The sequence below is a fragment of the Barbus barbus genome (assembly GCF_936440315.1).
Source record: "Barbus barbus genome assembly, chromosome: 7".
In the NCBI taxonomy this organism is placed as follows: domain Eukaryota; kingdom Metazoa; phylum Chordata; class Actinopteri; order Cypriniformes; family Cyprinidae; genus Barbus; species Barbus barbus.
In genome coordinates this window covers 10,295,931-10,318,998 of record NC_136735.1, presented here as the reverse complement: position 1 = coordinate 10,318,998, position 23,068 = coordinate 10,295,931, and the positions used below count along the sequence as shown (strand labels likewise).

The following is a 23,068-nucleotide window of genomic DNA, read 5'->3' as shown; positions in this document are numbered from 1 at the left end:
TTTAGCCAACGTTTCGTGGGCGTGACGTCTGAGGCTGAGACTACTAGAAGGCAAGGCTGCAACCTTTAGCTGATAAACTGTAATGGCTAATGCTAACGCTTCCAGTCTGTCGGTACGTGGGAAAGGAGGAGAACAGAGGCCTTTTTTAATGGATGTCAATGGAAGAGAGGCTTCACTACAATGAATAAACAGCTTTTTAGAGGAAACGGCTTATAATGAATCAACAGCTTATCTGTTAATTTTCAACATGTTTTACACTAAACAACACTTTTGGATTGAAATATTTTTAGAGTTTACTCCAAAAAAGTGACGTTTTATAAGAGAAGTCGGCGATTGAAAGTAGCACAACTCTGACTGAAATTCAGTGACGTCAAGGCTGTAATGTAATTGGTTATTAAGGCACACGTGATCAAGCTGACCGTTATACTTTCTCCAATAGTAAGCAATACAGACCCTCTAATCTCCCTATAGTAAGACAATCTCTTGATATACATATCTTTGGTGTTCAGTGGAAAAATAAATTAGTTTTAGATGTGCAAGTCAAAATTTGAAGACTTGCCAGAATACACAAGAGACAGACAGAGTAAAACAAGGGTAGATTTTAGCAGTGGTTTTATAATACGGAGGGGTTTTGATGGAATGTTTGGGTATCAAAGTTTCTTCTGGACAGGTAACCTTCAAGTAAAAAGTATTCCTGATATGTTGGACCTTTTATTAAAAGTAGCCTACTTTTACTTTTTGAGACATTCCTTCACTTTATAGATCTGTAAGAGCTGTGTTTGTAATGTTTGAGTTGAGGGAGGTGTGACAGTGAAAGGGGCGTTTGCAAAGGTAGTTTGAAAAGGGATAGTTCACCCAAAAATGAAAATTTGACAGAGATAATCTATAACTAGAAGGGAGACTTCCATCTCTTCTTCCCCTTCCCCTTTAATTAATAATAATGATTTCCAAAACTGTATTCTATATCCTATTTGCTATTCCAGTGTCCCTTAGGAAACTAAATAAATGCGGAAGTGATCTAAACAATGAGTGAAGTATACGCATGACAGAAAGCTTCCGCGCATGCGTCTACTATGCCAGAGCATGTTGACGCCTCACACGCCAGATGTTGTGAATGCGCTCAGGACAGTTGTACATTACGGTGGATCAGAGGTAAAAAATTTATAGAAATATTGTTCAATTTCTTGCACAGACCGATTATTTCGTGTCTTAAGACCTCAATGTATTGTCACGAGCCGCAGGGTTTAATTTGGTTTTGTCTGTGTATGTCTTTTTGTCTCTCAAATTCGTGGGTCCCATTGACTGCCATTATATGACTGACAGACTGCAACGATTTGAGTTAAAAATCTTTGTTTGTGTTCTACTGAAGAAAGAAAGTCATGTACATCTTGGATGCCCTTGGGGTAAGCAGATAAACATCAAATTTTCATTTTTGGGTGAGCTATCCCTTTAACTGAAAACCTACTTTATTTTTGTAGTTCAACTTGGTGACGCAGTATCACTGAAAGTTTTAATTTATGTGCAAACTCAAATCTTGCATGGCAGTAGTGTTGCAGCCATCTCAAGATCTCAGTAGTTTAACCACATTATTATATAATATGAAAATATGAATAGTAAGTTGTTTAAATAATTAGTTCACATGAGTTTTAAAAATCTCAACAACTTTGTCAAATTTTGGTAGTAAAATTGCAGTCTTGCAACATTAAGTAAATTCCACTTCATGTAATCAAAAGTTATACACACACTTGTGGTCTTCACACAAACTTTTAACACTAGGGAACAAAAAGACAAGTGGTCAAGTGGAAAAATTAACTATGGTTTTATTGTAGTAAAAGTGCATTAACCATGTTTTTTGTTTTTTTGGCGTAGTGATTGCCATTTGTATAACCACAGTTTTACTACAAATGCCAAGTTTAAACTGTGTTAATTCTAGCAGAACAATGGTTAATTTGTGGTTACCATGGTTTAACTTGTAACCATTTTTTTTATTATTATTATTTGTAGTAAAACCATGGTTCATTTTTGTAAGGTACCTTCTACATCATGAGCTTGAACGCCACTTTTGTGTACACACATAAGGCTACGAGTTAGTGGAAGCTAGAGATTACGGTTCATGAAGTTTTAAATATAGACATTATTCTTACACAAATACATCAATTCATTTCAGAAAGCCTTTATTAACCCCTCGGATCCGTGTGGCGCACATTTTATGATGGATTATCCACTTTTTGCGTTGCAATTTTGACCCCTATTCACTGCCATTATAAAGCTTGGAAGAGCCAGTACAATCTTTAATATATCTCCGATTGTATTTGTCTGAAAGAAGAAAGTCATATACACCTAGTAGGATGGCACGAGGGTGAGTAAATCATGAGGTAATTTTCATTTTTGGATGAACTATCTCTTTAAGTTTGATTTCATGGGGTCTTTAAGAAAAAATAAAGAGACTTGCACACAGTGAGAGTAGTACCATATTTAATAATTCTTAGTTTTTAATACATTTGGAATTAGATGAATTTGCTCAAAATAACATAACACGTTTTATTTAGAAACACAAATTTGTTAACCACTCTAACCCTTGAACATATATTTTGCAGTGTGACTCAACAGTTTGAAATGCTGTTGCCACGAGAGAGTGATGAAACCAAATTCATTTGCTTATGGACACACAATGCGAGGTCACGTGACCGTCTAAAACGCTTGCGCCCGGGGATAGTGAACGACCCTCCCGCGCGCGATCATCACTGGCGAGAGTCACACAGAGGCGAGCGGCGACGGTATCTCTTACAGAGGAGCGGATTGCTGTATTATTCACCGGCTGTGAATGTGAACTCCTTGGGCCTCGGTTGATGACCAGACAGCTGTTGAACTGAATATACGCGTTGGTGTTTTCCGGTGATGAACTGAGAAGAAAAGCTGAACTCTTTGACCAGTTACCCTGCCCAGTGCAGTGCATGTATGCAGCTGTGTCGAGCTCCGCCAGAAGAAATACTCCAGGACGATATCATGGAAAAATACACGCCACTTTCCTGCAGGCTCTCGAGATGTCAGAGGATAGTTTGAATGGACGTTGTTATTTATATAGTTGATGCTTTATGTCATGTTTTGCGTGCAGTTGTTTTATTTTGCATAGAAGGAAAGCGCATAATAGCTTCGGTTATGTCCAGATGACAACCTGCATCTGGTCTGACAGTGATGCAACAGCATTTATTACATGCACAGAGTTTTAATAAGCTGTTCAAGCGCTGCTGGATCTTAAACTGGTGCATTGAGAGCTGACAGAAGAATAGGATCTCTTTGTCGTCGATCACTGAGAATCAAGGAAGAGGGGGAACGACAATTTGGGTGTCCTGACAAACGACAATCCAGATACAACAATGGCAAATGACTCCATCCAAGTAAGTTGACTGCTTGTTACAGAACAAACCCTGCTAGTTACTTCCTAAAATCCTACCACGTGTTTTATTATACTAAAATAATCCCATGGATTTGGGGGACAGACAATAGAGTTGCTTTTAAGACCCAACAGATGCATTCACTTTTACTCAACCCATCTGAATGGAGTTTATCTCTAAAGTGATGGACCCTTCTTCATCTGAGGGGTAATTTCTCTTCCATTATAGTGTAAAGGGACATTATTGGTGGCTAAACACAGCCAAACTGTTTGGGTTGTACACTTAATATGCTGCAATTCGTCTGGAAAGCCCTGTTGAGCTTGATATCTTGAGTTGTTTTGTGACCTGCTCTGTGTTAAACACCAATATTTATATTTTCTCTAACACTCATCATGGTGGTTTGCCAGAATATTGTTCGTATGACATCTTATTGAACTGAAACATAAATAGAATGAAGACAAAGTTTAGGCCTTCTAGATAACCTTCACTCTTTTTATCTGTCTGTCTATTTATTGTCAATTAAATATAAGCCAGCACACTTGTGTTATGTAACATGGGCACATATGCTGACCAGATCCTTTGGGAAAATGTCATAAGCAGTTTAAAACACATGTATAACAAAAAGCTTATATATGTATAGCACCATTAACTGGAATAGTTAGAGTCAATATATCAGCCAAGGCTGATTGATCCAACAATATTTGGTCATTTTCAGCAGATTAATCAAACAACCAACTTCATTAGTTAACAGAAGCATTCTCCCTTGTCATTTTTAAAATCTGTATAGAAGTAAATATTGTGTATAGGACATTTTTCGCAGTAAAAATAATTAGCATTTTACATTGAGCTTTAAAGGGATAGTTCGACCCAAAATGAAAATTGTGTCACTGTTTACTCACCTTCATGTTATTCCAAACCTGTATGACCGAGGCCCTGTTTATACTAGTGTGTTTTCATTTTACACTGAAATGCAACCCTGGAGTTTTCAAACTAAACCTGGGTCTGCAGTGTTTTCAAAAGTCTGCGTTTTCGAGGGTCGACAAGCGTAACCGTAGCAAAAGTTATGCGTTTTAAAATGAAAATGCACTAGTGTAAATGTAGCCTTACTTTCTTCTGCGGAACACAAAAGAATGTTGGTAACCAAACACTTTTGGGCATCATTAATATTTGTGTGGACAAAAAAACACTAAGACATTTCTCAAAACCTTCTTTTATGTTCTTTTAAGAAAGTAAGTTATGCAGGTATAAAGTAAGATGATGGTGAATAAATGCTAACAAAATATTAAAATTTTGTTCATTTCATTTAGAAATGATAAAATCATACCAATTTGGTGGATTTTAAAATGGACACAAAGGAGAGCCCTTCCATTAATCATCTAATTTGGTTATTTGAATAATCTGCTGAAACTGACCGAATGCTACTGGGTACCAATGTTTTCTCAGTTCGAACATTCTGTGTATTAGATAGATGTACGAGATAATATTGCTGAATGTGACTGTTTGTTTCCAGAAGTGACCAAAATAGAATGGAAATCACCAACAAAGTGGTAGTCATACACAAATCCACATGAAGTGTCTCTCCTACACAGTTACAACTCACAGTGTGGACTGCCTCACGCACACACTCGTCGTGTCCACACATGGGATGACTAAGCAAGGACAGTCACCAGGAATGTGAATGTGATTATGTCAGCGACTAAATGACAACAGCTGGCTCACATAATTAGTATTAGTATTAGTTTGTTTAGAGATCTGTCAAGTTTCAAATTCAAAGATGCAATGATCTTATCTTTCTTATCCTCACAGCAGGAGATTGTGTACACAGATGCGTCTCTCAACCTCCTTGCTGACATAATCTAACACTTTATTTGTTCACGATTACTAGTTCACAGATGGAGCTGACAGAATTTAATGTTATGTGCTAGGCTAGCATGTTCTGCAAAGCCTTATCCCTGTGAACTCAGATGTCCTGGTGTGTATCTGTGTGTTTTATTAAGTAAGTTCCCAGCCCTCTACGCATTAGGCCAGTTTAATGGGGTTTGAAGAGTATGCCAATTCCCTGTTTCCTGTCTTGTCTTTACTTCCCTGGCTTTTAACACAATTGCATATTGTTTTTGTCAGTACATACCATTAGCAAATCGATGCGCCTGTATGCAGGTTTATAGAATTAGGTACACAGTCTACCTATTTGGCTTCATTTTATGTCTTTTTGTGTTCATTGAAATTGGCAGTTCATTTTATCTAGTAAGCAGTTTTAGTGCAATGAACACTCTTGGTTGAGGGAGTAGTTCACCCACAAATGGAAATGGTCATCTTTTTTTTTTACCCTAATGTTGTTAAATAGTTTTTTTCTTTCCTAAATCTATATCCTTCTTTCTGGTAAGTTCTTGTGTTTGTGTTAAAGGGGTCGTTCACCCCAAAATGAAAATTATGTCATTAATTACACCCTCATGTTATTCCAAACCTGTAAAACCTTTATTCATCTTAATCTTAATAACTTCATTTTTGTTCCGAAGATGAACGAGGTTTGGAACGACATGAGGGTGAGCAATTAATGACAGACTTTTCATTTTTGGGTGAACAATCCTTTTAAGTCACTAAGTTAAGCTTGAGCTCTGGATCAAAGATTCAATTGAATCAAAGAAATCCAACTAAAAACAACACTTTGAACTAATTGGATGCTTCCTCTCTGAAACTCAAAAAAACTTAATTGGTAAATGAAGATTCCAAAAGGGAGTTTTTGGAGTAGTGCCATAAAAGCATCATTTTGGGATCCCCAAAGAACATTTCAGTGAACATTTTGTGAAAGAACCATAATGTTCTTAATTTAAATAACTTTTTGTTAATTCAGAGAAGCTTTTTTCACTCTAAAGAACCTTTTATTCAAAGGAAAGGTTAAAAGGTTAGTTCACCCAAAAAATGAAAATCCTGTCATTAATTATCATGTTATTAAAAACCTGTAAGACCTTCATTCATCTTCCGAACACAAATTAAGATATTTTTGATATTTTTGAGCTCTCTGTCCCTCCCATAGACAGCAAGAGTACCACCACGGTCAAGGTACAGAAACATTGTAAGAACATCTTTAAAATAGTCCACGTGACAGTGGTTCAACCATAATTTTACGATTTGGAACGGGTTTGGAACGACGTGAGGGTGAGTAATTAATTAATGATATAATTTTAATTTTTGGGTGAACTAATTGCTCTTCATGGAACTATCAGTGCTAATATAGGACCTTGACTTCTTTTTTGTTGGTTCTAATTTTTAGTATGGTTCATTTGGATTTGACTTGGTGAGGATGCTCAAAGATGGGCCTGTCAAGAGCGTACTCGTCAGTATCTTGTCTGCTTTTCTGCTGGCCAGAAAAGTTATTGCTGAGCTCTGATTGGCTGTGGTGTGTTTGGCTGATGGTGCAGTTTTGGAGGGGATCAGGAGGGCATGAGACTGATGCTCAGGCACAATGGAGTCCATTGTGTTACCACAGCTCCAGATCGTATTCACCACTGACTTCATGTTGTGCTCTACCGCCACACCCTCACCCTATTTACTGACCCCTGCTAGTGTGTGTGCTGGTGACTCACTGCTGTCATGTTTGTGTTGACCTCCTAGGGCAGGTTTAAGTCATTGTTTAAGCCTCGGATTGGGCTAACTTGTATTTACCCAATGGTTTCTTTAAACATCCATCTCCCGATACTGTTGCTGTGGTATAACATGTACATGTGTCTCCAATGAAGAGAGTACCAGTGTATTCATGTCTTTAAGCTAATCAACAGCTGGTTTAATACTCAGGCGGGAGGCTTAGAAACTCAATCGCTTCCCTCCCCGTTTTTTCCCCAAGTGTAAAACAGCTGCATTTTCTCATGACCTCATGAAGGCATACTCTGGCCATGTGTTCCATAGCCTTGTTTCCGTTCCAGCTCCTCCCTATCTGTGACATCATCAATTCTGTTGCCATGATGGGTTCTGCTCATTATCCAGCGTTCTGTAGCATTAGAGCAGCTTGCATAACCGTTCCATTACTAAAACTACACTTCCATTATTTCAATGCCTTGGGCTAGTTCTCCATACATTGATCTTGATGTAAAGTACTCAATTATTTAGTAAATGTTCTCTTTCTCTTTCCTTCTCTTCATCTAATTGTTTATTGTGGTTTAATTGCTTGATTTGTTATTCAGCAGGAAATGTCTCTAATGTGCACTATCAAACTTTGTCCTCTATGTGTGTGTTAAATTAATGTTTTATCAGTGTGTTAATCTCCGATTTTTATAAAGCACTTAAAAACCATGTTTCCTGGTTCAATACAGGAATTTCAATTTGACTCGCCCCGTGAAATCATTTATTTGGAAGCCGTCCTGTTAATACATCCCAAAGCGATGAATATTTAATGCTGTGAAAGCTAGCATACTCTGCAGAAAGACACATCCTCCCCTCCCATCTACACTGGCCTGTTGCTCTTTGTCTGCGAGAGCATGCAACAGTTAGGGTGTTGTAAACTGATCCGCAGGGTGTAGTAACGGTTGTAATATCTCTCTCTGCTTCTATCTCTCTCTCTTCCCCCCTTCCTCTTTGTGAAACACCAGCTGCTCTGCTTCTCCCCCTCCTTCACTCCGAAATTCCCCTCTCTGTCTGGCTCTCCCTTTATCATACCGGTCAGCTCTCCATCACTCCCCCGCTCTCTTAGATTTCCAGGCTCAATTTAGGATTCAGGCACTCTCTTTGGAGATCGGATTTCTCTGAGAGAATACGCTGAATTTGAGCCTGAATTTAGGGGGTTTTCCCTCTCTTGTGTCCCTGACAAAATATCAGCATTGTAGTTTACTGAATCATTCTGTTAATGCAGGGGTGATTGTGTCACTCTTACGTTTTTGTTTATGGTTGGAAGTATGGAGCAAATTAGCTAAAGGTTGATGGATCAGTTTTATGGTTAGGATTTTTCAATTCATGCATTTGGGTCAGTACAGAAAATCTTTTCACTGACCTCATTATGATTTTTATTTTATTTTATTTTATATGGGAAAAAATAAATTTACAATTTATTCACAATTTATAGTTATACTGTATATGTATGAGTGAAACATATTTTTGTTTTATTAACTACTGATGACAATTTTTCCAAATTTTAAATAAAAATGTTATTTAGAGCATGAAATGTGTTTAGACATTTATATTTATTTTTAGACAACACAATACCAATGTTTTAACTTCAGAAGAGTTGAGAAATCAATGTTTCATGGAATAGCCCTGATTTACAAAACAAATTAAAACATTATATATATATACAGTATATATATATATATATATATATATATATATTGTGGCGGGAGGAGCAAACGACAGACACAGTGGGCGTGGCGTCAGGCCTCTGAGAGGTTTTTATTAAACAAAAATATTAAAATAAAGTGTCCAAAGGGGAAAAAGTGTCCAAAATAAACAGGGATCTGGTGTCCTCGTCGTGCTTCGGGGCTTGTGAAGGAGGGCAGTGTTCAGGAGGAAAGGGTCCAGGGAAGGGGCGGAGTCCGGTGGCCGCACGCGCTACCCTCTTGGGTCCGGGAGCGAGTGGCGGCGGCTTCCTTCAGCGGCGACGTCCTTCTCCTAAGCCCCCGGAGCTTCTGGAGGACTCGACGGCCCGGCATCCTGGCCCGTCGGCCGTCTAACGGGTGCGGCAGTCTTCCTACTCGACGCTCCCTTCCTGGACCCACGAGGACACCAGCGTGCATGCACGGGGAAGAGACCGGTCTCCCGAGGAGAGGCGCGCTCGGCATTTAAACGGTGGTGGTGATGAGGCTCTATTCACATCAGGTGTGCCTCATCACACGCCGCCAGCCCTGGCTGTTTCAGCGCCCCTCCTCTCTCACACACCCACTCCCGTCGGGAGCCTGGTGAAGGGCGGCGAATACTGGACGGGGTGGTGATGACAATAAGGGGGGAGGCAGCCGACTCGTCACAATATATATACATACAATTGGTCAAAATAACAAATGTTTTCATTTGTTTGATTGTATATATATATATATATATATATATATATATATATATATATATATATATATATATATATATACAGTATCTCACAGAAGTGAGTACACCCCTCACATTTTTGTAAATATTTTTTCTCTAACATCTACCAGCTCCGTAATGTCGTCATGGAGGAGTGGAAGAGGACACCAGTGGCAACCTGTGAAGCTCTGATGAACTCCATGCCCAAGAGGGTTAAGGCAGTGCTGGAAAATAATGGTGGTAACACAAAATATTGATACTTTTGGCCTAATTTAGTCATTTTCACTTAGGGGCGTACTCACTTTTGTGGCCAGCGGTTTAGACATTAATGGCTGTGTGTTGAGTTATTTTGAGGGGACAGCAAATTTACACTGTTATACAAGCTGTACACTCACTACTTTACATTGTAGCAAAATGTCATTTCTTCAGTGTTGTCACATGAAAAGATGTAATAAAATATTTACAAAAATGTGAGGGGTGTACCCACTTCTGTGAGATACTGTGTGTATATATATATATATATATATATATATATATTAGGGCTGTCAACGTTAACGCGTTAACGCATGTGATTAATCTAAAAATTTTAATGCGTTAATATTTTTTGAACGCAAATTCATCGTTTGACCACAACTTCTTGCCGTCATCGCAGCACGGAATGTAATCATTGCCGGCGTCCCAATGTCCCAATGTAATCCATCCTAAATTCCATGTGATATTAGTAATTTTCAATACTATTTAGGGCAGATAGGGTGGATAGTATGTACATTGGAACGCATGGATTGTGTGATTATGAGGCGCTGGGCTAGACCAGTGAAGCGAACGTGGAGAGAGAGAAAGCGAGTGTGTCCGAGAGAGAGAAGGAGTGGTCGACAGTGCACGAGAGATGTGTATACTCATATGTGATAAAGTTACAGCGAACCAGTGTTGCCAGGGTCGCAGTTTTCCCGCACAATTGGGCTATTTTGAAAATACAGTTGCGGGAAAATTTACAGAGCCGTGGGTTGTGGTTTTTTTTTTTGGCTACTTTTACAATGTACCACAGCCGCCCAAAGTATACACATGTGATCGCAAAAGGAAGTTATTACAAACACTCGATAGTGGTTTAAAGTGAGTTCTGAGTAAAAGTGTACTATTAATCTCATAAATTGTCTTATGTAGCATGATGCTAATGTTAGCTCTAATGCACCTGCAGAACAGGTACAATTCTTCTTCATAATGCATTTTATCATAATAGCCTACTTCATGTAAGGTCGCAAGAAAATGTTTTGTATTTATTTAGAAATACTTTTGATAATAGTTGGGTAAATGTGTACTGGGATTGAAGCGATGTGGCTTGGTATGTGTTTTATTGCCAGTATAAAGGCTGATAATGGCTGAATTAAAACAAAAGAATAATAAGGATTATGTCTCATACCTGGCAGAGATGTGAAAGGTTCTGTTTCCTTAAACTAGTTTGTCATGCATTCCTTTATTTCAACACATTTACAGGTAAAACCTAGTATTTTAAATTTGTGATTAATCGTGATTAATCACGGTCCAGGACTGTGATTAACGCAATTACATTTTTTAATCGATTGCCAGCACAAATATATATATAATAAAAGTTTTTATTTACATAATATATCTGTGTGTACTGTGTATATTTATTATGTATATATAAATACACACACATACAGTATATATTTTGAAAATATTTACATGTATATATTTATATTCATATAATTTATTTTATATATAAATATTTTTAATATATAATCATAACATATTTTTCTTAAATATATACATGCATGGGTGTGTATTTATATATACATAATAAATATACACAGTGCACACACATATACTATGTAAACAAAAACTTTTATTTTGTATGCGATTAATCGTTTGACAGCACTAATTTTTATTAAACAAATAAAACACCAAATAATTTATTAGGTATTTTATGTGCAATAATAGCTGAAAGTTATACAGCTACAGTGTAACTCTCGGGCAGCTAGGAATTCATGGTTGCTTGCAAAACTGACTATTACAAGTCATTCTCGCAAAATCAACAAAACCTTGTCTGTTTTAGACAGCAAGATACCAGTACTTTGGGCAGTGGTGGCTGGTGGCAAATTTTCTAGGTGGAGCGCCACATCCAAAAATTTTAAGCATACATCCCGATATGATTTATCCCAGTATAACAAATAGAAAAGGATTAAGACATGAAACAAATTATTTAAATAAAGAAAACTGTTTTACCAAATTCAAGATTGAGGATGATTCTCACAAAACTATATTTTCTGCAAGCTTTTTTGAAAACATTTGAAAACATTTTGTTTTTAATTTGAATAATAATTCAAAATTAATGTAAACAGTGCAACAGCAAAATCTGTGAGAAAAATAAATAAATGTTACATTTGTTTAAACCATTTCCTAAAATATATAAATATAAGTCAAACTGCAGTACCAAGCAGGACCACACGGAGACACCAACAGACCACTATCCCAGTCGCCTTAAAGTTATATAAATATACACGGATCTGTATTCAGAATTATTAAACAGAGCAAAAAAAAAAAAAAAAACTATAAAAACATGATTTTGTTGAGTGTGGTGATCTGAAGGCAGCTGAACATCACTGTCCAGTGAACAGTTCCTCTGTCAGAGTGAATGTTGATGCCAATACACCACTGTATAGCAAACTTCTATAAAAACACACTTCTTCAGCGAGTGGCCATTATAAAACACTTGCCAGACATGCGATCATACTGAAATGTGCCCATAAAGCTATCAGAGAGCGCACATACACGGTTTGTTTATTTGCACACTAATAATAAAGGACTCGCGTGCGTCTAATAATGTAAGTTACGATTCATGTCATCCATCGTCATCCATCGAAACTTCACCGATAAGATACTGGTTTGCTTTATTCAGCCCATTCAGACTAGTCCTGACTTCATGTGTTTGTTCCGACCAATCGCTGCACAAGTTAAGGTTACGCATGATGACGAAAGCACGTTAGTGTTAGCCCTCCCGGAACCCATAGAGATTGCATTGCAGTGCCTGCAGTTTGAAAAAAAAATAAATCTTTGTATGAAAGTCTATGAGAGCACTCGGGGCGATTCTCAGTCTGACAGAAATTGCCCAAAAAGGGGCGGTACTACACAGAGCGTTACTCGATACTGATTGGACTATATTTCCAGAGGCAGAACAAACAGTATAGAGGAGTGAAAGCTAGCGTAACACTGTGATTGAATGTGAAAGAAAAAAATCCCTCCCTTTCGCGCTTTGGTTGTGCATCGCCCTAATGGAGAAACCGCCCCTGACTTTGGGTAGATATTTAAATGAGAATGTGCAACAACAATATTCAGTACATGACAGAAAACCATGCAAGTCACAACTAGCACATGATCAATTAATGTAAACTGCATTGGCACAATAGATCCACTAACCGTTCCATCAGCTGGCCTTAAACTCACCCCGGGTCATCAGGACAGCCATTGCTGACCTCAGACTATTTAGCAGATGGCTGATCTAATGCCTACAAATAAAAGAATTTGATGATAGCACATTAGACCTACACAATGAACACTAATCGCCGCCATTTACACAAACATCTGAAAACAGCAAAATGGTCATTATACATTGACATAGCTCTTAATAGCTTTTGTAACTTTTACACAAACACTTTATGCAAATATTTGTTTTTATATTATTAGGTAAGGAGGAATTCGTTCCAACTTCTAGTCACACCCCAGTTGATAACATTATTACACTCATTCACAGTGGAGCATGCAAGAGAGTGTTTTATTTAACAACAAGGTTACATTTAGGTGGTTGCCATTCCCAGGAGACCTTTTGTAACCGAGTACAGTATAGTTTGGTTATGTATTTCTCATTTTCTGTTTCTGTTCCTTATAAAAGTAATTTACCTGTCAAGAACACAGATTTTCTTTTTGACTGCAAATTGAGAAGCAACATTTTTGAAAATGCTTGTTAGTAATGTTATGTGAAGGAAAAACTTCGCTTCTTTTTCGTCTGTCACTTTAGGAGGATGTCCACCAGCCTTCCTGTGTTTGTGTACATGACCATGTGCGCACACACACGTGTGTGTGTGTGTGTGTGTGTGTGTGTTCATGTGTGTATTTGAGAAAGAGAAAACTTCTCCAGGTCGGTGTGTCTCAGCCTAGTCCCCTGACTCTGGGTGGGTCTAGTGTTTTACAGGCTATACTTACTTCTACATAATACTGTGTCTGTGTGAGATACACTAGTGGCTACTACTCTTTCAACAATTCTATCATTCATCCCATCTAAGATAACCTTTAAACAAAGGGATAAACCACAGCCATAAATATTCCACTCCAGGAAGAAATTGACTGATTTCCTCATTCACACATATATGCTGAGTACAGATAATAAGAGAGATGCGTTGCAGTACAGTAACGGAGACATATAGGCCTTTGTTCTGCTGATCATGTTCATTATTCACCAATAGGATCAGTTGGTTTTGCACAAGGAAGACTTGTGCTTTATGCAAATACATTATTAACATTCAGTGCATTTCAAACATGACAGTTTTATTCCTCTTCCTGGTTATTTTTAGACATTTATCAGACATGCATACGGTCAGATAGATTTGATCAGGCATGTGAAATGCACCTTGTTGTCACAAATGTGAGACATTGGGAGTGTCCACAGACAGGTGTTTGCACACTGGTTTCCGGGACAACTACTGCCATAGCAACCATGATTAGTGATGTCACAGGATACTGTCTCACAGGAGGCTGGAAGAACAGGAACAAAGCTTTTTAATTAGCTCAGGCCAATAGTTAGGGGAAATCAATTTGTCATAATAATTCCTCAACAGTGGCTAGGATCTTAGACTTTAAAACTTTTGGGTAAAAAACCTTTTAAAGTAGTTCATATGCATCAGTCATTCAAACATTCGTTTTTTTAAACAGTTGTAGATCTAGAATAGAGGAAATAGAAATGCCTTCAAAACAGGAAACAACTAAAATATCCATTGTCATAAGGAATGTTTCTTTTTAAATAATGCAAAATATGGTATGGCATATATGACGGCTACATTTTCGGCACTGTCACACAAGCAAAACATTGTATAATAATAATAATTTTATTAAATAAATAATTTTAATATTATTATTAGAAAAATAGTAAGTAAATAAAATAATAATCTAAATTTAACTAAAATAAAATAAAATAAATATTTTTTTGGACCCATTGTGTTTTTTGTTTTTTTTTTGTAATTCTGGAATATGTTGTTTTAAAAAGAGTAATGTTGGAACAAGTCCTGATGAATAGGACTATGTTTAATCTGCCACCCTCTCAAACATCTGATGATTGCAGTGTCAAATTTGTTGACTGAGCCAAGCCTTGTATCACCCTGTGATAAAAGATTTACTCACGCTGTGAAGAAGAAACCGCCTCAGTTCCATCATCATCTTCATCATCAAGTCAGCCCACAACTTGGCTCTTGATAGGAGGCCATGCAGCCAAGAGAAGCGGTGTGAAGAACTCTGCTCAGAACAGATGATAAGAGACACCTGGTGCAAGCTTTCACCATTTCTGTAAAGCTGGACTCCATTATCCATTCTAAACTTATATGACCTTTTTTGCCCATGTAATTAAAGTTTCTTCAAATTGTCCTCAATGTGTTAAAATGCATACAGGTTTGGAACGACATGAGGGTGAATATTTTTGGGTGAACGATTTTCTAAAGACTAACCTTGTTTCCATTACCCTTCAAATTGAGCAAATTGAAATTGCGAATTGAAAATACGCCCAATGGAAACACGTCAATTTCGCAAGAACTCCCACATATCGCAAAAAAAAGTTTTTGCGCTTGCATGAGGTGGTTTTTCTGGCAATTCAAAAAAGGAATATTTAGTAAAACTGCAATGGAAATGTCTTTTTTGCATTTACAGGTCACCTGGTACGTAACAATCATATGATCATTCTTTATTGTACTATAACCTCCAAAAAGGTCACTTTCCCTTTTTTCAAACAATACCACCCGTGCTGCGACACATTTCAGAAGTGTCCCAGAAGATACACTACTACTACTGTTTCTTACAGATTTTATTTTGGATTTGATTGGATAAAACATGTAAAATGATAATCTATACTATAAAATATACTAAACTACATCTATACTATTTTTCGAACAGCTGTTGGAAACAGTTTTTGTAAAATTTTTATGTATCAATCTGTTCTGAGGTTCCTGAGGTATTTTTTTCTCTCCAAATTTTCTTCTTTTTTTTATACTACTCTCAAATTGCGTACAGCAGAACAAGGCCACCTCTCACCCACTGACCCTGGACTAATCTTCCTTCAGATCTTTCCCTTGCAGTTTGAGGAGACCCAATGTGGTCAGGACGCCCTTGATCTCACACCCACTTCCTGGACACTTCAGTTTCTCTCACTTCCTTCATGTTATTTTTGTAAAATAAAAGCCTCTCAAATGGCAGTCACTGGCAGTCAACTTGTGTATCGACTGCAAGATAATCAGTTTAGGAACCCATTATCTAGATATTTGAAATGATAGTTTAGATACAGTTGTAAGAGTATTAAAGAGTGTAATCCACTACGGCACAATGATATCTCAGTCTAATAGTTTGAGTGAGTACAATAGAGATTTTAAGTGGGCTTTTTCCTGACGATGCCACAATGAAACTATTCATCTGAACTCAGTGTGCACTCACACACACACTATTCATTTCGGCCCATAATGAACACACTGAAAACCTATGGCGAAATGCACAATGACCTCCTAAGGAACTCTTTTCCTCTGCAAGAGCACACATACACATATGCTAAATATCTGTCAGATAATATTGTTAACAAATGAAAAAGCCATTAGTTTGGGAAATAATCAATCAGACCTTTCACACTATGCTGTCAGAATATGAACTTGCTGCAAAATCTCCATAGGTCTGGATAGATCTAGATATAGTCCTGTGTTTGTGGGCGTCTGTCTCTATTCATCAATCTGACACTAAACACTTAACGCTCACCACACGAGAATGTCAAGAATGCTCCAGATGTGTCGGTTTGTGTGTATATGTAGCAAAGAGCCCATCCACAAGCTTTTCATGGGAAATTTCTCATTTGGGGATGGGGGGGATGGGGGGGGGGGGGGGGGGGGGGGGGGGTTATGAGCCGCTGAGGTCAACTAGTTCACCTAGATTTTTTTCTGTCTTTTTTTAAGGTTTGGTTTTTTTTAATGTTAAGGTTTTTAGTCTAAAATAGTAATCTTTTCAACACATATTTAAAGAGGTCATCGAATGCAAAATTCACTTTACAAGTTGTTTGAACATAAATGTGTGTATACATCCATACTATAATGATAACAATGATATAATGATTCCTGTCAGAATGACATAGTTCTGCACAGGTCGCTCCCATGATAGTTGATTGACAAGGCCGTCTTACCTTGGACCTGCCCTGAGAGAGCTGAGAGCTGTCCGCCATTGTGTTGACTCCAGTGCAGGGGAAGACAAGATGTCTCAGATTAAGCGGTTGAAGCATTCTGTTGTTGCATTTACATTTATTCATTTATCCAAAGAGACTTACAATTGTTATATATGTCAGAGGTCGCACACCTCTGGAGCAACTAGGGGTTAAGTGTCTTGCTCAGGGACACATTGGTGTCTCACAGTGGATTCGAACCCGGGTCTCTCACACCAAAGGCATGTGTCTTATCCACTGCGCCATCACCAACCACTCCGTCTGAGCCACTGAAGACAGAGGATTACGTTTGTTTTTGAAGGGAATGCACCCCCTGATCTACCTAAATGTGTCAATGTTCGCGCGAATTATTCGTGATCCAGCTTCATCTACAGAAGAAATGAGTATAGGGGTTTTTAATGAATCTTTGTAAATTGCCTTTCCTAATAATGTGCTAATTAGCAAGTTTCATGATGAATGCAGCTAAAGTAAACAGTCATTCAGAGAGCAGCTTGGAAGAGAGGGGCGGGGTCAGCAGAGCTCATTAACATTTAAAGGAAAATGCTACAAAGCAGCTTGCTCTGACAAGAGCTGTTTTTGATAGGTTTTTAAAAAAGTGTTTTTTTACACTACCAAATTTTAACCAAAATATACAAAATATGTTACAGACATTTCATTAAGACCCTAAAGAATCATATCAACTTGGGGAAAATGGACATCCCCTTTAAAATCCATATTGTTGTGCTTTGTGTTGCATCTTATGTAAACACTTGTAAACAACTTGACTTGGTTCTGTCCATCAGTTGTTGAGTGGATGGAGGCATCTTAATACCAGCTTGCAGTAGATTGTAAGAAAGGGGTGATTTTAAGCAGACTAACGATTGCAAAAGTCTAGAATGTCAGCAGTTTTTGACAGTAGAATGGTTTGATTAAAAATCAGAAGATCAAAAAAAAAAAGAAAAGAAAAAATCTTGTTAAGATCAATAACATGCATTTAGAGAATTGGGTGAATTTTCATTTCATGCCAACTTTAAAACAGGCATTTCTTGGTTGTCCTCTCTATTTTCATTTCATGCCAACTTTAAAACAGGCATTTCTTGGTTGTCCTCTCTATTTTCATTTCATGCCAACTTTAAAACAGACATTTCTTGGTTGTCCTCTCTATTTGTCACAGTCATACCTCTCTCTGTTTCTGTCTCAATTGCATACTGATTTTTTTATTTCTCTCTCTCCAAAGTTCACTGTCATTTTTAATTAGTAAACGTTTTTCAAGCTACAGATGAAATGAGGGTAAATGAATCCAGAGCTCATGACTGGGCAGATAGAGAGAGAGCGAAACAGAAGGAAGGACAGTCATTTGGCCGCAGGGCTTTGACTGAGCTTAGAATTGCTGGCATTCTCACGAGCCACAGCAGCTGAATAGAGCTCCCTCTGTGTGTATGTGTGTGTGTTTGAGTAAGCGTGACCTGACAATGAGCTCGGTTATAGTTTGGGCTGAACAGCATAAGAGCTCATATTAGGGTTGTCTTGGCGACTTTCTTCAAGTGCTGTTGAGAGGTGCACAGTTTTAAGCTTGTCCCCTCATTATCATAAATGTTTATTCATGGCACTTATGTGCTTTCTTATGACAAAAAGTGGTGAAAAATAACATCAGCTGACACTCAAAAAGCAGGTTCAGTGTATACTGGCAGTGACAGCTAATGTTGATTATAAGACATCAAGCATCCCTCAAGATCATGGGTTCAATTCCCAGAGAAAACACAAACTGATAAATATGTACATTTTACATGCACATTACATTGCTTTGGGTGAAAGCATCTGCCAAATGCATATGTAAATGGTGTATGGGGTGTAAGTGTAAGTATTTGCATAACAGAGTTCGCAAACAGGATAGGCATGTTTTTATTAATGATTTAGTGTGTGTTTAGTTTTGAGAGCTTGCTTAAGGATTTTAAACAAGTCAGAAATGATGTGTACACACCCTAAACAACTTTCCCGCCTCACACATACTGAGTTCAGGCTATTTTTTGTTTGGCTACATCATGCTGTTAAATCTTAATTAACCCCAGTGCTTTTAGACACGCTCTGAAAGTGACGGAATGACATCTGGGACCAGATCTAAAGTGAAACTGAGAGGAATCTGGTTGGTAACAGTGAACTCCTCGTTTCCTGACATTTTACCCCTTGATAATATCTTTATACCGTTATATCTCTAATTATATATCTGCCCTTAACATATTTCTTCCGACTCTGTATGCATCTGCATTCTGTCTTTTACAATGTCTGTTATTATTACAGCAACAGTCTCCTAAAGTAACGTCAGCGAAGATCTCTCCTGCAAACTGATATCAAACAGACACTTTTAATCTTATTCCGTTAACAATTCTGTTCAAACAGCAAACGCCCTGGTGTTCAAGCATGGCAGTGCAACCTGTATTCAACACCTGGGATTTCTTTTCTTAGCAAATCTCTACTCTTCCGATACACCGGAGCACATAGTTTTTACTTAAATGCTTAGTGAATATCAGGAGATGGGAATCAGTGAGTCTTCTTTCTGTGGCGGCCCCATCATACACTGAATTTGGGGGTTGTGGGTAATAATAAACCCCCAAAATATGTGTACTGTATGCTATGATTTACATGTATGCATGTACAGTGCATTGAAGGTGTACATTCACCCTTGGGAATTGAACCTATGACCATTATATTGCTGGCACAGTGCTTGAAACCAATGAATGAACATCAATCGTGTTATATTTAAGGACACACAAGGTCTTTTTACACTTGAAATGGGTAACCCTGGGTCAAACTAAACCCTGGATAAATTGAATCCTGCATTCTCTAGTTTCACGCTTCAAGCTGCTTAGAATTTACCCAGGGTTAACAATTAATCCAGGGTATCCATACATTGGCATTTCACACTGTACATTCCTTAAACCTGGGTTAATGTTCTTATTTGCATATTAGTATATTGCCGAATATACTATCGAGTTTTTCCTAAATGGACTTGTCAGACTACAAAGGTAAGAAAAAAAAACACATGTTTTTTGTCACCATTTTACATTTTTTCCCTCAGTTGGTAAAAGGGTTGTTTATACAATGTTCAGTGTTTCCGTGAATGTCCAGAGCACATGAATATGAGGCACGTGATTGGCAGTGTTGGGGAGTAACTAATTACATGTGCATGGCATTACGTAATTTACAAAATAAATGTAACTGTAATCCATTATGAGACACCGTAATGGATCGACACCAATGCTTCATGAGTTTAGGACACATGCTTATTCAAAAACAGTTTTTTCCTATTTTGATTTATGTATTTATTATTTTAAGATTGAGTGTTTTTTGGCATTGTCAGATGCCAGTGTTTCCTGTCGTAGCTATTCAAGGATTTGATTTCAAAACAGTATCATAAAGAATTTCTTGTTATGATTTTAAATCTCTAACTCAGAACTATCTCGAAGTAAAAGAGGTGCTAAAAGTCTGATTTTGTGGTGGCTGTGCTTGAAAATTAAATTATTCTAATATTAAAGTGACGAATGATTTTGAAAGTCTGACAGTAATCAGTGTTGAGCACTACTGTAAGATTAACCCTGTCTGCTTTAAATGTTAGAAAATGATTAACAGTTGAAAACATTCATTGGAAATTTTGAAAAGTAATCCACAGTAATCAGTTACATTATTTTAATGAAGTAATAGTTTAAATAGGGTTTATGTAATCTGTAACGTATTACAATTTCAAAGTAACTGTAAACGGACCAAAACAGAGACTTTTGAATTGTGTGAACAATAACATCATGCTTATTGTTGTACCTGCATGAATGGTCTGCGGCATGTGTTTTTGGTTGTGTAGTGTGGACAGAGAACGTTTCTGAAATGCAGTGAAAATGCCAGTGTAGACGAGGATCGTTTTCATTTTAAAATGCCTTTTTAAGACAAAAACGCACTAGTGTAAACAGAGCCTGAGTTTGACACTGCAATGTAGGGTTAACACCACAAAAGCAATGCCAACCATGCTCCGGAGCAAGGATTTCATATCCCCAAGTAAAAAGCGCTGCTAACCCCGCTGTTAAACGTTCCTCTATACCCAGGGTTAAAACTGGAGTTTACAACGACGATAACCCGGGGTTAAGCATTTTGTGAAAAGCCCTAAACAGTGTTATTTGAATTTTACCGGCCTGCATGTGCTGTAAAAGTGACCCTGCATTTATTATCTTCATTCTATTACCTTTTCATAACCATTACATGCTTGTTCTCATTTTTTTGTTTGTCTTTCTACTTTCCTCTTTTCATGATTCATTTCCCCGTTTTGGAACTCTTCTTACTCATTAGATCTTGGGTATACTGGATAAAGTGTCATATGATAATCAAAGGAATAGTTCACATGCAAATATGCAGCAACTGACACAAAACCTGCATTATGCTAAAATCCTCCTTTGTCCTCACTCAGTTACTGTCAGTGACATACTTTTTGCGTTCTGTTTCGATGATGATGGTGATCTTTGTATCGCGTCTCAGTGTAACTGCTTGCATCTGTTTTTCAAACAGGCATGATTGGAAAGAGTTTAGATCGTCTTGCTTGTTGAAGTGTAGTTGAGGGGTGGAGCTTAGTCATACTTTCTCTCAGTGTCTTAATCTGTCGCTTCGCTTTTTTCTTCTCCTTCCTGCAGCTTACCCCCACACCGCTTCCGTTTTTCGCCTTTCTTTAGTCGAGGGGGAAGCTGTCTCTGTTGTGAAGTGGGTTTGATAAAGAGTGTCTCGGCGGGGGGGTGGACTGACCGCCGCTCCAGTGGGAGATTTTATTAGCAGTTTTTATCACAGCCGGGTGGGCAGACGCAGCGAGAGACAGGGTGTGACATGGCTAACGAGGAGGAAAGACATACATCCCTCACAGAGCAGCACAACGACGACAACAACATCACCCATCCAGAGACTTCAGTTACACAAGGGGTAGGCCTGCTAAAGACACCCCAATCCTGAGTACTTATGTAAAGAATTCTCTAGAATAAAGTTTTAGAATCGACACTAGAATGCAGATCATTTTAATCTATCTCTAGATCACTATAGCTGCAGTAGTGTGAAATGTGTTGTGCAAGAATGCAAATTGTTGTGTATAAACAAATTAGTTTGTTTAAACAAATGCATTGTGACTATTATATTGTTACATAAATATCTATTATTTGTATTAATTAAAATTAATCATTTAAATCTAGTATTTGTATTTTATTAAAATTAAGCATTATTAAGTATAAATATATATATAATATAAATAAATAAATATATTAAATATAAATAACAATTTTACATGTAGCTTTAAATCATTTAAAATAAAAAACTTAAAAGTATCAGTGCAGCTATTATAGTTTTTAAATAATTTATTTAATAATAAATCACGAAATATTAATACAGTTTATAATTACAGTGTATTCAATTTTTTTTAAAAGTTGCATTTAAAAATGATTGACATTTTTGATTTTTTTTAATATATTGATACAAAGACTGTATCAATGTATTTTTCTTTCTATTAAAGAAATGTATTTAGACTATATTGTGTTATAAATTATATTATTATTATATAAATAAATATTATTTGTATTAAAAAATAAATATAATAAATAAATATCATTTTTACATGCCAATGTATATAATTTTAAATAAAAAAGTGTAAAATATATAATAAGTGTTAATACAATTTACCTATAATAAATAGTTTTACTTTAGTTTAGAATATATTGTATAGCATTGCAAAATATATAATGTTTTATAAAACGTTACGTTTACAAATTATTTAAATTTCTTTTGAAATATATTGATAGGAAAAGTTTTCTCTTGTTCCTGTCTATTTCCCCCTCTTTCTTTTTTCTTTTTTTCTACGAGTTAAACTATTCTTGTGTGGACTGACTTTTGTTTTCTTTGTGGGCCGCGTCCTCCGTCCCTCCCCCAACATCTTTGCGAGTTGCATCATGTCATTTCCTCTCATCCCCCTCTTCCTCTTCTGACTCTCCCTTGTGCTTTTCTGTCATTGTTTATGGTCTTCCTCTGTCTGACACTGTTCATATCCTGTCTTGCTCTCTCGTAGGTCATTTCTAGTCCTTTGTGAGAGCTGATGCATGAGAGCTGCCCCATCAAACTGGCCTTAGATGTTGTCTCAGTAGAGATCTGATGACTTGCATTCGAGTGGAATGGTCGAAAGGATGCTGTGGTTGTACGCTTAAACCATTGTTGC

At 37.2% G+C, this 23,068-nt stretch overlaps 1 protein-coding gene across 3 annotated transcripts in view; it reads left to right on the top strand.

Moving 5' to 3' along the window:
* Positions 1-2,714: 2,714 nt before the first annotated feature.
* Positions 2,715-23,068, top strand: part of LOC306873274 (serine/threonine-protein kinase N1-like) — a 42,624-nt gene continuing 22,270 nt past the window's right edge. The window contains exons 1-2 of one of the 3 annotated variants that reach the window (XM_079422451.1): positions 21,550-21,792; positions 22,922-23,047. Coding sequence is in view for 2 of the 3 variants with exons in the window: in XM_079422448.1 (XP_079278574.1) it covers positions 21,700-21,792 (93 nt within the window). In the remaining variant the exon portion in view is untranslated. Of the gene's footprint in view, positions 3,399-21,500; positions 21,793-22,921; positions 23,048-23,068 lie in introns of those variants that run through there. The other 2 variants (XM_079422450.1, XM_079422448.1) reach the window with 2 other exon arrangements.